Source organism: Athene noctua, chromosome 1, assembly GCF_965140245.1.
Source record: "Athene noctua chromosome 1, bAthNoc1.hap1.1, whole genome shotgun sequence".
Lineage (NCBI taxonomy): Eukaryota > Metazoa > Chordata > Aves > Strigiformes > Strigidae > Athene > Athene noctua.
This window is the reverse complement of record NC_134037.1, coordinates 243,253,419-243,272,279: the sequence shown is the minus strand read 5'-3', so window position 1 is coordinate 243,272,279 and position 18,861 is coordinate 243,253,419. Positions and strand designations below refer to the sequence as shown.

The 18,861-nt window shown below is 43.2% G+C and overlaps 1 protein-coding gene across 5 annotated transcripts in view; it reads right to left on the bottom strand.

Annotated features, from left to right (window-relative positions):
- Positions 1-18,861, bottom strand: part of ATP8A2 (ATPase phospholipid transporting 8A2) — a 351,752-nt gene that overhangs the window by 308,071 nt on the left and 24,820 nt on the right. For 3 of the 5 annotated variants that reach the window (XR_012634354.1, XM_074915160.1, XM_074915190.1), the window contains exon 2: positions 415-559. Coding sequence is in view for 4 of the 5 variants with exons in the window: in XM_074915160.1 (XP_074771261.1) it covers positions 415-559 (145 nt within the window). In the remaining variant the exon portion in view is untranslated. Of the gene's footprint in view, positions 1-414; positions 560-696; positions 742-1,264; positions 1,354-18,861 lie in introns of those variants that run through there. The other 2 variants (XM_074915169.1, XM_074915178.1) reach the window with 2 other exon arrangements.

Genomic DNA, 18,861 nt, shown 5'->3' with positions numbered 1-18,861 from the left:
TAACATAGTGGATTCTACCCCAATCTCACACTGAATTTTCATGGCTTACCCTTGTATCCAGAAGTACTAGATTAGGTCTAATTTTCCAAAACTCAGCAGACGTACTGAGTGAAGACTTTTTCATAAATCTTATCCATGCAGCTCTACAAGCTTCCAGCTCTTGATACAAAAACCTCACTCCTTGCTGCTGCTGGATCCTTCCTCCCTGCCTCTCCTCCCCCGTGGACTGCTGGCCAGATCCCGGTGTCCACTGCAGCCCGCAACACCGGCTGCCTCGGCAGAGACACAGTTGTGCTGAAACAAGGTCTGGGCAGGGACAGGAGGCAGGGAGAGGGGCCCAGAGCCCTCCCTGCCCACAGCTGAGGGGTGCGCAGGCTGCCGCCTGGGAGGGGAGAACCGGGGATTGCTCCATACCTGACCCAGTTGTCGCGGAACTTGCTCTGCTGGGGTTGGTTCAAGTAAATCGTGCGGGCTGGTGCCTCGTCCAGATCCGCCGAGGACGTGGCTCCGGACATCTCATCATCCGCCTTCTTATAGCCCGAGGAGGAACAGACCGGTCCTGCAGGGAGAGCGCAGAGGGCAGGCGGTCAGCGACGCGACGGGCCGGGCCAGCGGCTCCCGGGGCCGCGGCAGCTCCCGGCGGGGCCGCGCCGCGGGGAAGGGCCGGGGGCAGGCGGCGAGCGGCAGCGAACACACCCTCGCCCCCCGGTGTTCACCGCGGCGGGGGCTGATAAATAATGGCCGGCCGGGGAGGGGGCGGCGGGGCCCGCCCGGAGCCAGCTGGCAGCGGGAAGAGCGCGGGGCTCCGCGCCCCTCGCCCCGCCCCAGCGCCGCGGGGAGGGGCGCGGGCCCCGCGGCGGCGGCACCGGCGCTGCGCAGCTCCCGCCGAGAGCCGGCTGGCGGGGGCCGGCGGCCGGCCGTGGTCCCCCCCACCCCCGCCTGCAAGCTCCGGGGGCCCCGGCGTGGGGTAGCCCCCGCGGTGAAGGCGGGGCTGCGGGCGGGCTCCGGCCCGTTGGGTTCGGCGGGGCTCCCCGCCCGCCCGCCCCCGAGCTCAGAGCCACCAGCACGGAGCAACGCGTCCCTGCGCGACCGGGCCCCGGCCCCGCGGGCACGGCACGTTACACGCGCGTCCGCTCAGCGAGCGGCCGGCCGCCGCCCACCGGGCAGCCCGCACGGCAGGGCCGCGGCCGCGGGCAGCTGACCTCCAAGGGAAGGCCCCGGGCTTAGACTGAAAAGAGCACAAACCACCTTGCCTTACACCTACCCCTGGAAAGCCGAAATATTTCTCTTGAAGTAATTTTCACCTGCAACTGGACCGGAGTGAATTGAGGCCTATGAAGCATTGTCTAGTTTTGCATTCGAAGAAAGCCAAAATACAAGGGAAAGGAGCCGTCTCCTCTGTCGAGCCTCAAAACATTAGCAAAGTTGTTGCAGGGAGATTTATTGCTTTCCTCCTTCCACTCTGAGCCACAGTTTACATCACTTGAGCTGTAAATGTATTAGGTAAGAACATCAGCTTATGAAGTAAGCCATGGATTTACAAGATAGCCCAGGTGGCTCTAGGCAAGAAGACAACTCATTTCATAAGAAGCTAGTGAAGGTGTTATTTTACCATTATTTGAGAAGACCAAAGATAGCACGGAGAAGCCAAATCCAGCAGCTATTTCTGATTTCTGTACAAAGCTAAAATGATACTGCAACAAACTGTGGTCTGATCAGACAGTGGCTGAAAGGATTCAACAAATAGAGGAGAGCCCCCTGAAATTATGTCCTTAACTACAGTTTGAGAGAAAAGCTTCACTAAGACAGCCTTAATATATTGAACACTAAATTTCTCACATATCACCAGTACTTGTCTTTATTAAATGGAATATAGGCCTAAACTGACATCCTCCTCTTTCATCCCAGACTTCACAAATAATTGATTCTTTACTGGTAGTGCAAACAGGCTCTGTATCCTCTAGCTGGGAGCCACTGGAGGGCAACATAACCCATTCATCTTACAATACAGTCCAGTATCAAAAAAACTGCAATGCTAGTAGCTCGCCAATAAAGCTAATGTAATTAACACGATAATATGCTTTCTACTGCGCTGTCTCTTGCCCAGGGTAAGTGCTGAACATTGTGAATTCATACTCTGAAAACATTAAGCTGAACTTGTAAGTGTGAGGCTAATGATTTTCTTTCTTTCCAGTTGCCACTAATTCAGACAGCAAAAATCCACCAACTGGATAGTGTTTACTTTGTGAAAAAGGACGAATTCATAAAATGAAATATCTAAGATGATGCCATTATAATACTGTATTAGGTTACTCAGCCTAAAGCTTGACACAACAGAGGACCACTCAACCTTGCTGAGTGGGTGTTTTCAACTTCAGAAGGCAGAGCTAAGAGCACTACTGGATACTTGCTGTTCTTTCCCATTGATTTCAGGTTGTGTAACTCTAAAGGAGATCAAACAACAGTACTCTTAAGTCTTGCATTAAGTGCAAGGAAGCAGCTTTCATCTGTTGCCCTAGTCAAGTTCCAGAACAGAAGTGCAATTATTTTAAAATAAACATGCTCTAAAAACCCGTTTTATCAAAGACCTATTTGTTTCATTTTTCCATTACTACTCCTGATGCTTGAAATCCTCCTGCTGACTAGTTCTCTTCACTGCCAAGTATCATGAAGCTGTCCCACACGTTTAAGGATTAACTGAGTCAATACATCTAAAAGTTCATAGCTATTTAGGTTTACTTAATGCACTACACTCTTGGGTGCTCTCTAAGATAGATGCCCTAAGGACAATAGCATTTGCCATACTCTTTAGATGCACTGAAATATTTTCAAAGCAGGCTTTTGGGAGTGTAGAAACAGTTATACTAAGAAGGTTTTCATTTTTCAAAGTGGCTCAAGTCAGCTGCTTCAACTCTTACTGGAATAAGCCTCATTTGGGAAGATTATCCAGTAATCCTAGCCATCAGGAATGCCTTCCACCTCCCTCCCTTGTTACTAAGCAGATCACACCCAGAAGTCTCCAGACACAGTGACCTCTGCTACTGGTTGTAGATGCTCTCCTTCCCTGCATTCGGAAAGCTTAAGGAGCCCTCCGCTTCTGAGGCACTCCTGGGGGGCAACAGTCCCAAAGGCTACACCACCTTCAGAAGGCATTCCCCTCAAAGCCCTGAAAGCAACTTCAACTCTGCTCCTTGTTTCAGAAAAGCTATGGATAAATACAGCACAGATTTGACCACCTCCAACAGTGGAAGTCTGAGCAGCTCCTACTCAGTAGTGTTTACTTCCCTGTATCCAAAGGGCTCTGACTCATTGACTTCACTTTAGGGCATACCAACTTCTCATTCAGGGAAGGTTTCTCTCCCACAAAACCTGCTTCTTCTGTTATTTGCCCAAGGACTTGCAATATTGCTGTGCAATTTATCTTGGGTAAAATTATTCATGCTTCAAGTAGCATATTAATGGTAGACCACTGTACCTCATTGCCTGTTCATTTAGTATGTTTAGCTACATCAGATTTTGGATCTTCTAACTATAGTTATCTTAAGTCTGTATCATCTCACACCTACATCCTGTATAAGATGACTAAACTCATTCTAAGTGTCATGTTTAGAAGTCAAGACTATTTGATTAAAGGAAGCTGATGCTACAAGAATAGCCTCACATGGTTTTGGTGTTCTAGTAAGGTAGCTCTCTTCACTTGAACATGTCATCTCGGCATTAATCTCTTGAGCTTTGCTGATGGTCTTCCTAGTCCTCTTACCAGTATTCCTCCCGCCCCCACAAAAAATAATGCAAATCCATCACCAATGTCATGCTCTCAGCTTGGTAACTTTGTACTTCAGGGACAAAGGAAAGCAGAATTTTTGTACTGACCAAAAGTTGTCAGGACAGAATCAAAACATGTCATTAAGTGATTATTCCCACTCATCTTCAGAAAGAAACCTTGAAAAGCTTCAGTCAACTTGACTAGAGCACAAAACATCAAAAACGTAACCAAAAAAGCCTGACATTAAAAAAATCTCAGGGGATACATGCAAGCAGTCTGTCCACTGGTATGCTGTGGAAGTATAGAGCTAGTAGAGCAGCATGATCACTAGAATAAGACACTATTATTATTACCTGTTTTTAAGAAACTTGGACCCTTATGGAATTTCAGTAGTGTCCAATACATCTGGCTTCAACTCTGAGGCATGAGACATGTACAGGCAGAAACTAATACTGTTTCCCACTGTGCTTTACAAGTTCCATGAGTCAGACTTGATTATAAACTCCCTTTCATAAAGCCCATTTGTTTCTTCAAGTCTCTTCCTTCACAATATTTAACAAGTTTGTTTTCTAAAAAAAGATAGGATTAAGGCTTGACAAAAATATATCAAGAGATTTTACAGCTTTCTCTTATTAAGAGAAACCAGGCTCGATGCACTGACAAATTCACATTGCATTTGTTACCACTTGAACAGCAACGAATTATAATTTAAATACTCTTACTTCACCAGGCCTGCAAAGATGACATTTCCCATGTGTATCTATCTGTCTCTTTAATGTCTGCTCAGTAATAATCACAGCTTCTCTTTGATTGAGTAAATAAAGTGTTGTGAATTCTGTAGTGTTTTTAAAAATGAGTCACTTGCAACCTCTGATAGTTGGCGAGAACTCTTACTGAAGTTTTATCACTTTTCAGTAGATTAGCCAGCTAGTTGCTACTTCTGTTTGTCTCGGTGAAGTACTTGACTGGTCTAATGTGTTCCATTTTTAAGAACAAGTGATAATAGAGCAATTAAGTACCTCACCAAGACAAACAGAATCACAAGCTATGAGAAACAGCAGGTTTGTAATGGACAAGTTCACTAGACATGCTTCATCATGTCAAGTTTAGAACCTAAAGCGATACTAAGGGTGTAATACTAAGGGTCAAAGCCAAGAATCATCCTACTGATCTTGCACACTGGTTGCAGGACTAGGATCTAGTAGAAAGGACACAGCTAAAGCAGCTGACCCCACTTGAACAGAGTTGGACTACTGTCTCCAGAGATTCTTTCTAACTTCAATAACTCTCATTCTAAGCTTAGACAGTCACAAGTCAAAGTTTAAGTAGCTAGAGCTGCTTGTTTCCCCCCAACTGTATTAAGAGACATTTGAAAGGCAGCTTTTCCCCGGAGTTTGCAAACTAAGCATCTGAGATGTTAAGACCCATATTTAGAGAGGTGGCAGACAAATTTGGACTTTTGCTTTCACTGAAATACAAAGTTTGCTCTTAAGTCACCCCAGACTCACCATCACTTTCTTGGGTTAACATCCTCTTCATAGGATGACCTTCACAAACCAAGTACCAAAGATGACACCAAATTAGAAATTCTGCAGTTGAGATCTGTCAACAAGTCTATATAAAAAATTACTTTAAAGCTTGACTATGTGAAACATTTTTACCTGAAACACATTCTTTCCCACACTATTTCATTAGCTGCCTTCACTGTTCAATAGCAATGCACTTGAAAATTGATCTAAAAGCAGATAAAGTTAAGAGGTCAAACAAACAGAGCACAGCATGCTCTCACAGGAGATGCAGGGCATGAACTCAGCTACCAGGTCCTCCAGGAGTGCTTGTTCCCACCAGAACTGATATACCTTAACCTTGAGTTACTACTGGTTCTTGTAAAAATAACTGGTGAACAGCATTAATATTTTATTTTTCAGAATTTAGAAAAGTTCTACAGCGTTCAGCAATGTAAGACTGTAGCCAAATGTTCTGACACACTCAAGTCTAAAGAAAAGAAGTTCTGGAATAATTCACAGTGCAGCTTTCATTTTCTACCTCTTGAAGAGCAATTTTAAACATGCTTCCTTCTTTGTAGATATATGATCTGCAAAGTAAGATGTCCTTAGATCATCTGCATGCAAGTACCAGGGTTAATAACAGCAACAGCCTTGAAGTTAATAACTGCAGTTCTCTCAAGAACTATGCAAGAGCTGCTCTGCTTGAAGTTGAGAGATATAATGACTCTTTCATTTGCTAAAACAGCAGCAAACATGGTACATTATTCCTGCCCAGATCACATTCACCCTGTATCTTAGCAGTAAAGCAAGTTGCATCAAAAAAAGAAGCTATTATTTTCTAAAAAAATATTGCTAATATATATTTAGTAGGTTGGCTTTTTTAAATCTGTTGTACTTCAAGCTGTTTACAAGTTCTGTAAACAGCACCATTGATGTTACTAATATGCATCTTTCAGGCACTTAAAGCTTTCAGCAGGTATAGATAAAGAGTCTGGTATTCAATTGACTTTCATCATGGAAACATGAACAGTCTTGTGAATTTTAACAGGCAGTTGTAAAACAGAGGGGAAGAGGATATATTTCCTCAGCTTTCCCAAGAGAGTTCCTCAGGGTTTGTGGCCAACTAGAACAGGCCCTTTACTAAAAACAGTTTTTTGTATGTGATAGTAACAAGTTTAAGATTTCCACAGGAACACAACTGGTAATTAAGAAAAAGGAGCAGGAAGTAAAGTAAGTATTTTAGCCTAGCATTTCACTAGCACTGAGCATCTGCTCTAGTGGCATCTAATCAGGTTGGAGGGGAGTTACCTAAAAAGGCAGTGGTGCCAGTTCTGCTAACAGTAGAACTAAACCTAAGCAGTTAAAATTTTTTTAGTGGAATACTAACATTCTGTGCTTCAGTGTAGAACAACAAGGAAGCCATAACAAATTCTAGTTACAGAAGATGGTCGCTAGCTACAACATACACAATACATGAGAGAACACATGCACGCAACCTTCAGAATATCATCTGGAACTGCTTGCGACGCTGGAAGCAAGAGCTATCCCCTCCATCTCCCATCATTCCAGGCATTAGGAACCCTGCAACAGGCTTTTTACAGTAATAGGATTAAATGCTTGCCACGATACAACACTAAAAGCTGACAACAAATTAGTACAGTTAGATGTCTGCATCAGCATTTCAGTAACTGGGTGACCACTTAGTCTGATCAAGCCCCTCCAGTTACCAGCTTGTGCAATAAGACACACCAGCAGCATTATTAGGCAGTCCCAGGAAAGGTACTGTTTTTCTTACAGGCTAGAGATGATGTAAAACAGAAGAGTTGGAAGTGAACTCAGTTCTGACTCTCTACCTGGTAGGTACATTCTCCAAAAGCCTGTAATTGTTGGTTTGGGTGGGTTGTTGGGTTTTTTTGTGGGGTTTTTTTGTTTGTTTGTTTTTTAGTTGTTTTCGTTTGTTTTACATAGTCAAATCTTCCAGCAGAACTACCAGAATACTGTAGGAGCAAAACAACATTATATTAGAGTTCTTCTACAAGATCTTATTCTTAAAAGGTTAACCTGAACATATGTCTGTCAACAGCTAATACTATAGTGCAAAGATTGTATGTTCAGGTCAAGCAACCTGAGAGTACTATGGAACAGTCCTATTACAAGTCCAACTCAGGACAATAAGACTTAAAGCTAGCAGATAACTCCTCTGTTCAAGTCAGAATACAAAGAGACATCCACACCTTTGTAGCAGATGTTCTAAGAGATGCACAGCAAGGAAGAGAAGCAATATTATGCACAGCAGAAAAAGCAGATTAGAAGATAGGATTTTTTTGCAATGCTAGATACAGACCAATAAAGAAATTGAGACTCAGATGAAGACAGTAGGCCCCAAAAGGATATTAAGAGTAAATAAAACTTCATAAGTATGACAAGAGATGACTGAGTAAAGGATGCTTTTTTCTTAATTCCAACATGCAAGGAGGAAGCTGTCGTCAATCAAGCTAACCCAAATATTGCAAAAGAAATTAAAACAGATACAGGCCTGTAACTGTTACGGAGGCTCTCAAATAAACCACCAACCACAAAAAAATTAAATATTTATTAACAGAATTAACTAGCTCTCCATAAATTACAGATTCGAATGTCCGTGAGAGAAGAACAGAACAACTTCCTAGGGTTAAACAGTAACCCAAAACACTAACAAAGCTCAACTCCCTAGGGTTTAAGCAACCCAAAATGCATAACAAAGCGCCACTCCTAAGAGTTTAACGACAACCCAAAACACTATCACTCACCTGACAAGTGAGGGCTCTCAACCTCGAGGACCTGCTCAGGGCAGCGTCCCGACCCAAGGCCCCTCGAGGAGTTTCCTTGGGCAGCGTCCTGACCCCAGGGGAGAGTCCTTGATCTATGCATGCTCCCCCAAGGGACGAGCTCAGAATGGCTCCCAGGGGACTCCATTTATACCCAGGCCCAGTCTGGCCTGTGGTCAATAGCAGCTCCCGTTGGCCAAGGGCCCCAACTACCACGAGGCCCTGAGAACAAAGGCAGCCCCGAGATGCTGCACTACAGCAGCCAAGAAGCCCTGTTTTCACTGGGCGGATGCACCTGCCACAGTTGCTTCTCTCCTTTCTTCATAGCTATGCAATGTGTGTAGATTATAAAAATTAACTAGACTAAGAAGGGTATCATGGGACAGGAAAGTTAACCAATGTAATAATACTCAGATTTCAGAAATTGCTTAAAACTCATGAGTAACTTTGACCTATTGAAGAGACTGATTAGCAAAATCCCTTGGGAGGCTGCCTTGAAGGAAATGGGAGTCCAGGAAGGCTGGACATACTTCAAGAGAGAAGTCTTAAAGGCACAGGAGAGGCTGTTCCCGTGTGCCCGAAAACAAGCAGGCGGGGAAGGAGACCGGCCTGGCTAAACAGGGACCTTTGGCTGGATCTCAAGAACAAAAGGAGAATCTATTGCCTTTGGAAGAGGGGCCAGGTCTCTCATGAATACTATAAAGATGTAGTGAACTTATGCAGGGAGAACGTTAGGAGAGCCAAGGCACAGCTAGAGCTCAACTTGGCTGCAGCTGTTAAGGGTAACAAAAAATGTTTCTATAAATTTGTTAACAGCAAAAGGAAGATTAGGTGAATCTCCCTCCTAATGAGGAAAAGGCTGAGGTGCCCAACACCTGCTTTGCCTCAGTCTGTAGCAGTGGAACTGGCTGTTCCCTGGACACCCAGGCTCATGAGCTGGGAGATGGGGAGGGGACGCAGACTGAGGTCAGCACAGTTGAAGAGGAGGTGGTCAGAGACCTGCTGCACCACTTGGATGCACACAAGTCTGTGGGACCGGATGGGTTACACCCAAGGGAGCTGAAAGAGTTGGCAGATGTGCTCGCCAAGCTGCTGTCCATGATTTACCTGAAGTCATGGCTAACTGGGGAGGTTCCACTGGACTGGAGGGTGGCAAATCTACATCTACAAGAGAGGCAGAAAGGACGATCCAGAAAACTATAGACCTGTCAGTCTGACCTCGGTGCCAGGGAAGGTCATGGAGCAGGTCAACTCGAGTGCCATTAAAAGTCATATAATGGACACCCAGATGATCAGGCCCAGTCAGCATGGGTTTATGAAAGGCAGGTCCTGCCTGACAAACCTGATCTCCTTCTACGACAAGGCGACCTGCTTATTGGATGAGGGAAAGGCTGTGAATGTTGTTTACCTTGACTTCAGTAAGGCCTTTGGCACCATTTCCCACGGCATTCTCCTGGTGAAACTGGCTGCTCGAGGCTTGGATAGGCACACGCTTTGCTGGGTAAAAAACTGTCTGGATGGCCGGGCCCAAAAGATTGTGGTGAACAGAGTTAAATCCAGTTGGCAGCCGGTCATGAGTGGTGTCCCCCAGGGCTCGGTTTTGGGGCCACTCCTGTTTAACATCTTTATTGATGATCTAGACGAGGGGATCGAGTGCACCCTCAGTCAGTTTGCAGATGACACCAAGCTGGGTGGGAGTGTTGATGTGCTCGAGGGTAGGGAGGCTCTGCAGAGAGACCTGGACAGGCTGGAGCCATGGGCTGAGGCCAACTGGAGGAGTTTCAATAAGGCCAAATGCCGGGGGCTGCCCTTGGGCCACAACAACCCCCAGCAGCGCTACAGGCTTGGGGAGGAGTGGCTGGAGAGCTGCCAGTCAGAGGGGGACCTGGGGGTGTTGATTGACAGCCGGCTGAACAGGAGCCAGCAGTGTGCCCAGGGGGCCAAGAAAGCCAATGGCATCCTGGCTTGTGTCAGCAATAGCGTGGCCAGCAGGGACAGGGAAGGGATCTGACCCCTGTACTCAGCACTGGTGAGGCCGCCCCTCGATTCCTGTGTTCAGTTTTGGGCCCCTCACTACAAAAAGGCCATTGAATGACTCGAGCATGTCCAGAGAAGGGTAACGGAGCTGGTGCAGGGTCTGGAGCACAGGTCGTACGAGGAGCGGCTGAGGGAACTGGGGGTGTTTAGTCTGGAGAAGAGGAGGCTGAGGGGAGACCTCATCGCCCTCTACAGCTCCCTGAAAGGAGGTTGCAGAGAGCTGGGGATGAGTCTCTTTAACCAAGTAATAAGTGATAGGACAAGAGGGAATGGCCTCAAGTTGTGCCAGGGAAAGTTTTAGACTAAATGTCAGGAAGCATTTCTTTACAGAAGGGGTTGTTAGGCATTGGAATGGGCTGCCCAGGGAGGTGATGCCAGGGAGGTGATGGAGCCCCCATATCTGGAGGTGTTTAAGAGTCAGGTTGACTGGGGGATATGGTGTAGTTGGAAGCTGTCAATGTTAGGTTAATGGTTGGACTGGATGACCTTCAAGGTCTTTTCCAACCTAGATGATTCTGTGAGTAGTTGCCTATAAAAGTAGACAGTGAATTGTTCTGTAAGAGATGCTGCCATGCAGGAGGAACTTCTATCAAGCTTTCCTGAAAGAAGTCATCATGCTGGAAAGAGATCACTTGTCAGCATACTCCAAGAACAATTTTGGGGATAATTTCTTTGAATCAGTCAAAACCACAACACAGGCAAGTGGCCACTAGTTTGGGCTTGCTTATTTTGAAGACTAGAGACTAGACACACAGCATACAATTGTCAGTCTTAAAGAGATTCTTTAATCCAGTCTACAGGAACGTTTAAGTGTTACAAATCTTGCAGTACAAATACCTAACTGCACTTCAAGGATCAGCGCAAAGAGGGCTGCTATAAAGTGGGAGCTCAGCTAAGCCAAAATAAAAGCTTGGATGTACTGGTCAATCCACAGAGAACTGATTTGCCACTGATATGTAGCTACAGAAAAGCTGCCTTGTTATGACAGATGCAGAGATACTCATAGTATAGGTAGATCAGTATTTGATTGATTGATCTTATTAACAGACACACAGCATTAGTAGCTCTTACAGTAGGTGACTAGAACTGCACACATTTATGAAGGACTTGTAGCCTTAGCCGATAGATACAAAAACAACCTCTGAAATTACAGAAATGAGAACAAGAACTCCATTTGCTTGGCCCTGTTAATGTAAACTTGAATAGAAATATATGCCTTGTTAAGTTACATTTCTTCCTTCTGTTTATCCCCAATTTAAGCTAAATTTGACAACACTGAAGGTCTTTCTAAATAACCTTAAATTATAAACCAGAAAGTTCTTAACTCCAAGAAGTTCAAGGTACAAAACACAGCTTGTTTTGAAAAGCAGCCTCAATTGGATTGTGAATGGAATTGCATGCTGCAGAGACAGCTGGAGCCTGGATTTTGGTGCATATGCCCAAATTCATTTGGATGAGGCAGCTAAATGTTGTCACTAACAAACAGAACAGACTCCTAGCAGAACACTAAAGACACTTCAAAGAATTAAAATGCAGCGACCAGGGTTATGCTACTGCAGGAGTATACGGTTTAGCAGAAACTATATACAGAGAAGAAAATTAAGATGCATGATCATGCATACATACAGTGTGTCTCAAGAGAGTTATCAGAATAGTCAGGTATGGAAGACCAAAGGTACCTAAGGTTGCTTATGGTCTGAGTTATGGTCTCCTTGGTGCATTTCTTTTTGCTTCTTTGACTGGCAATATGAACGCCTCTGTTTCTATTCCTCTAACAAATCTCACATGCAGCCTTGGTGAGACCACAAGAGGAACAGCACTTTGCCTAAAATAGCTCTTCTCCATCTCCTAAGTCATTTTGTACCTGCTCACTTAATGTCAAAAACAAGCAACTTCTGCTGTTAATACTGAGCTAATGAAACTGCATAAGACCAACATAATCTATTCTTATTGTGCCTCATGCTTTATAACCACAACTGTCAGCTGAACCTGTATCCCTGGGAAGTAAAAATAAATTAGACCATTTTCCTACCCCAGCTTCCAGACTAAGTTTACAAAAAAACACCAGGGCACTAGTAACTGACACCAGTTAAAACAAATCGTTTGTTAAGTTCCCATACTGCACTGAACAAAAATGGCATTTTTAGAAGCTTCATTCCTGTCCCACTCGTTCCTGAGTTGTTTTCCAAATTCACTTGTGTATTGTCTAGCAGCTTGTCACCATAACCTGCATTTCAAGCAGGTTTTTTTCTGGTATACAACATTCTATCCAATTTATGAGAATCAATGATACATCTGGGGTCTGAACAAATAAATTTCAGGCAGCAAATAAATTAGATCTAATAGCCTGACACAAGGTTGAATACTCAGCTTCAGCAACTACCATTCAACACCAGAATTTTAAGTAGTCAAGAAGTACTGCAGCTCCAGTAAGCCAGAGGAGCCTCCCAAGCTGTCCCTGAAACCCCTCAAGTCCAAATCAAAACACTTCACATACAATAGGTTTTCTAAGAACTGATTCAAACAATGGGCATTTCTCAAACTCCAATTCAACTCTGAAAACTACATAGGAGTTCCATATGCTCCAGACTTCCAACAACTTAGCAAATACTATAAAGGCACCAAGGTATCCTACAAGAAATTTGTCATCAATTTTTTCCAACTAACAGCCCATAACTTTAACAAGCTCCATAAGAAGCAGCAGTAAAACAGCTTTGAAGGAGGTAATGGAGGCACTGGTTCTGCAAAGACTTAATGTATCACGCACTGGCATTCCCTCTTCAGGGTGACAGTTTTGAGACTTTGGGTAACTATTGGTCATGTCACACATTAACATTTTGCTCCTCTTTTCACAATTTTTATTTTTCTTTAACTCCTGGATCAGCATGGCCTACTAACTGTCAGTCAGGCTCAAAATATATTTGAACACATTAGAAAGCACTAAACATATCTTCAGCATTTGAAAGTTTGGTGGACACTGTATTTAGAGCTCCTTATTTAACGTAACTTAGAAGCATTTTATATACAAGGCAACAGTGCAAATGCCAATTCCACCATGAAGCACATGAAAACACCTACTGTGTCCATCCTGCATGCATTTGCAGCCTCTGAGATGAAGACAACTTTACTAAGAAATTCCTTTTGTCTTTTCATCTCAAGAAATCTTCCTATACAAAGGAAAAAAAAATCTTAGTTTAATACTGAAACCATTGCATTTGACAATGCACAATGGCAATTCTACTTCTGTCTTCCAGTATCATTTGCAGTTCCTGAAAATTATCAGAGATTTGATTGTTACAGCAGTTTTAAAAAGTGAACATGAGGTGGCAGAAGTTACAGCTAAATTGAATTTTTATACTTCAAACAAAAGTAAGCATCTCTCCTCTGATTAATCCCACTGCTCAAGGAACATCCTGGAATTCTAGCACTTGTCACATACACCTTGGATAACCATGACAAGTAATCCTATTTGTGGGCCATGTACGTAACTATCAAGCACAGTTAGGTGAATAGTGGAGTATTTCAAGAACAGCCATCAGAAGTCTCCTTAGCACAACTGACAGTCATAGCTAATCCTCAGAAGGGAGCAGTTACAGCCTCCTCTCCTCCCACCTTAAGACTTGTTTCCCTGTATTAATATTGGTTGAAGCTAAAAATAACTTTGGCACATTGTAATTCTATTAGCATTCTGGCATACAAGTGCTTTTTTTTATTTCTGTAATGCATCTGTTCCTGTAACAATTTAATAACAGCTATATCAGCTGCAAGCACAGCTGATCTTGATTTCTAAGAGGACAATTTAAACAAGAAAAAGAAATGTTTTCCCATTTATATGCTCATGATGCAAAGCTATCTGTATTCTTCTGCTAAAAGCCCAGAGGCCTGTAACACTGGCTTCTAGCCAACCCTAGATTAGAAAGATTTACTCAATACATACTGACCTTTTGCTCTAAAACACTCCCAAAGCTGTTGTTCTTAATTTTGTCCACCCACAGTTCAGTGTAATGCACAACAAAACCAGCTGCTGACTGTACAGTTACCTAGAGCGAAGCATCTCTTCCAGCGACGGCACAGAGACACGATGTTCATTCCTTCTTGCACTGTCTGCACGAAGATGAAAACAGCAGCAGTCCTTCAGAGTTCTCTACAGCATTAGCAGGTCTCAAAGCTGATTAAAGTGATCCCCATGGTAATCTGTGAAATATATGTTTGCACTTTCCAACTGCTTCACATTGGATTCACAGAAGGAGAGCGTGCAGTAGGTGCCTGTGTATATCCATGCACAGAGACAGCTGTGGCTTTTGCTGGATCATTCTAATGTACTCCAGCAAAATTCAGCACCATCCTGTATTTCAGCACTTGAAACAACCACCTGTCCAGTTCCTGGACTCTGACCCTCCCACACCAGGTTTCAACAGTTTCCCAAGCAAAACCCCAATAGAAAGATATAGTAGATACAGCTCTGTACTGGAAATGCTATCTGTGATGTTATGGGTCATGAGATCCATTCAAAGGATTATTTTTTTAACTTAGTCTTCCTTACCTCTGAACACATTTAATTGCAAAGTATTTTGGCTCTCAAATGAAAAGGTTAAAAATTAATTTAGCTATCACTTCAGCTAGTTAAAGAATCCCCTTCTCTACAGAAGGAAAGAGTTTTCATTTTCATTTCACCTGTAGTAACCCCATTAGTGTGAGCCTCTCTTTAGAGACACATCTACATATATGGGCCTTAGAGCAGCTTTTCAGGGTCCTTCCTCCCTGGCAGTCTGTCTCCCCATCCTTCCCATTCCTCCCCTCCAGACTATTTGCTTGCTTTCTGGAGGGGGAATAGAAAAGGAAACAGCAGCAGCATGCTTAAAGCCTCAGAAGACAGCCATAGCAGGATGTAAGGATTTGGCTTTTGGGACTATATCTGAAGTTGTGATCCCAATGAAGTATTGCATCTGCAGAACATTTCCCTGGGGCTGTTAGGCCTGCTTCAGTGATACATCAGCTATTTTTAGCAAGGGAGTACAGTTACACTAGGAGAGCTGTGTGCTCTGAGAAAGCCAGACCACATTAGCAGGGAAAGCTGACAAGAACCACCACAGGCTGTTAACCACCAGCTACAGCTTGGTCAGTTCAGTCTTTCTGAAGGTATCAACACTCTAACATTACACCATCAACTCTGGAGTTTGGTTCTGTTCGTGCCTGTGCAAACCCAGACTCCAGATGTGAGGGGTTTATCAAGTCCATCTCTTATGACCAACAGGAAGCTTGGTGGGGCAGAAAGTCAGAACATCACTTGGCAACCGGCACAACTGAGCTTGGTAAGAGATAATCATGTAAGGGTATCACTTATTTATGAGCAAGACAATGACAGGAAACCATGAAGACACTGTTAGCTACAAGTAAGTGCTTTTTCCTCAGGAGAGGAAGGTAACTCAAAATTTTAGTTGATCTTATCCAGCTTTCATTAGGGAAGTGTGTTGCATAATGCATGAGAAAAACAGAGAACAATGTTTGAGAACATTATCTATTCCCTACACAGATTAATCCATCAGACAGTATTGTATCTGACTGTCTTCTGCATATAGCTGTACTGTTTTTCTTACTAAAACCAGTACAAGCTCACCATATGATTAGGCTAACCAGTTAGCAATCTAGTTGGATTAGCAGTTCCCTAGTATAGGACATATGAACCAAAAATGTGTCTTGAACCAAAATTGCTTATCTCACCTTCTCCAGACCAGTGAGATCTGACAGCAGAAGCACTGTTACCACATGCAGAGGTGAGTAAACCAGTAGCACCAGACTAGCCAGGCCCAGAATCTGTCTGGCAAGGTGTCAATTGCTTTCTGTCCTTGGCTCCACTTACGTTCTACCACTTCACAGTCATCCCTGAATCCACCATATTACAAAGGCTCCGTTGCTGCTTAAATGCACGGTCTTGGTAACATCTGCCTAACATCGTTTGAGATGCAGGCACAACACAAGTTAGCCACAATACTTTTTATGGAAGTATTGGTACTGCACGGTCCCTAACAAAGTCCTCCTCAGATCTTTCCAAACTTGGTAGCTTATACAAACACACTCCAGACAAGAAGTCCACTTTGGATCAGTAAGCCTGAACTAAGTATTTAGGACAAAAATCTGCTATAGAGTCCTTGATCAAAATACGTGATTATACGAGGATACAATCAGATCACTGATTATTTCTTTTCAAAGACAAAAAGCCTCATCTGAACACTTAGATTGCACTGGTACTGTAAGTTCAAATTTTTCAAGACAACTTATTTTTTCCTTGATAGATGTAATAGACATGACAAGTATACTCAGTGTAGGAACTAGGGAGACTGACTTAACCATGCTATCATGACATTTTCTATATTGTCTAGTTTTGGTTTGTTGTCCTGAAGCCAAGTATGAAATTATTACACATTATCTATAGAAACATCAACAAAACAAGAATATCATACAAAAGATACCTTGCACTAACCTTCAGGATTTTTGTGACTATTCCAAAATTGTACAAGATAAAAAACATGTTCCTCCACACAAATTGCATGGTACTTCTCAAAGTGATCCAGTTCTCTCTGAACTTGTCTGTCCCTACAGCTTCATATATCCTTCCATGGCTTGTGCAAACCCCTCTAAGCAAGTAAGCCATGTTCACAGTATACTGAGTATACTGTGAACAAGTAGGAGACATTTTAGGCTAATACTGTTGGCATATTTACCATCAACTGTGTACCGCCTTGCATCAATACTGCTTTTTATTATTGGAAATCCTTCCACACATAATGCTGAATATCAGCAACTCTGTACTGCCAGTTCCAGGAAAAAAAACAAGTCAGACACCGAAACATTACAAATCCTTTTTTTAGGCACCACAATGCTGAGTCTTGGAGTTTGAGGCTTGTTTTTGTTCTTGTAAAAAATTCATCTTCTCACCCTTGACCCTTTATAGCAAATAAGTCACATTTTCAGGATTGTCTGCAATCACAGCTTGATTGTTCTGCAATGCGGGTTCATCTCCCCACTTGCTACCTTGAAAGTGAGATGGAGGCTCAACATAAGGCTGATCAGAAGTATCATAAAAGCTGCAAGTACTTGGAATTTGCTTTAGTGCTGAAGTTCAGCCCTGATGTAATAGATGTTTTTATATCAAGTTTAGTGAGAACATTTAAAGTAGAAGTCATTGAGTCCAACATTTATTCTAGTGTAACAGCAGACTTGAAAGTAAGTTTGAAGGTTTAACACTTCCATAACAGGTTTTTTTGCCAGTTTACTATTCACCAAATATCCCACTTAGTGTGCATATGAAAGGACCATAAGGACTCAACTAAAACCCACAAACTGACAAACAGAACAAAAAGACAGGTGATTCTTTACCCCATTCCTTCCCCAGGGAAATCGCTGATGCTTGAACACCATACAGTGTGACTAAATAACAGGTCAGTTATAGTATTATATATACACTTATATCTGCTCCTGAAGTCACCTTGTGATTTTCACCATCTTGTTTGTCCTAATAAACAGAACTATATGCTAGGATAGGCCAGGAACACACAGCTAAATTATTTACTAAGGAAATACCACCAAAGAGCAAATATTTTAGATAGTCAACAACATAAGCACATTACAAGAAAAAAAAAAATCTAACCACCTAATTCAGAAGTGTTCACTCCATCTCAGCACACCCAGCCACCACCAGAGGTTTACTTTATTGCAGCCAGGGGATTAAGCACAGCTGGCTAAAGTTAGAGTTGGAGCTGTGCATCACCTCAGCAGCACACGAGAACTTCACTGGACAGGCACCAGGCCATTCCCAGTTGTTCCAGCATTCCTGCCCGAGATCAGTACATGACAAATGAGTACCAGGCCATACCATTCATAAAACTGAGCTATTCTTGAGTCACAGATACTATCAAGAATTTTATTACTGAACAGGTCTTTAGGTAACAGATTTTACCAACAGCACTTAAGAGTTCATTTCTGAACGTTTTGGGTGCCCACAAACCCAGCCCCAAGAATTCAAGCAAGTCTTAAACCTTCACTGGCCTTTATTCCCTACAAACCCAACCACATCCCTTAGCTATTATTCTATACCGTTTTGGGATACACTTTTTTAAAAATACATCTTTTACTGTTAGATTATGGACTAGAACAGACAAACTTTTAAAGGGTGATTCTTAATCAGGCAGAACACAAACTTCTCCCCCCCCCCCCCCCCCCCCCCATTTTACTCATTAAGGTAGCCCAGACTCCTCAAAATAGCCTGCCATCAGCTCCTCTCGGGCCTCTGTGGGCCAAAGCTGCTAGAGCAGACATCACTGCACCTAAGAGTACTGCCGTGACTAGCTCTGCATCCAAACTTCCACTTCCATCTAGTTGTCCTGACAGCTGACTCCATCAAAAACATGAAAAAAAGTAGGCATTGCTCCCATCTTCTCACCTCACTACACAGTTACTATACATTTCTAATGTAACCTCACATTGCACAGAGGTGTAAGCTTGCAGTGACCAGACTTTTCAACAGTGCTAACCAGAATCATTGTTCAAAGCTTTGCAGCTATCCTTATTATAAAATAATTTGAAGTTAAACCATACATTCGGGATTTTCAACAGTACATCTACTTTGCTCCTACAGTTCCAAGTCTCCAAAGGAGAAAAAAATTCTTAAAAAATGTAAAGCAAAACTGCAGTCCAACTGCAAGTATGTGTATACCCAGAATTAACACCAGTTTTTAAAAAAACT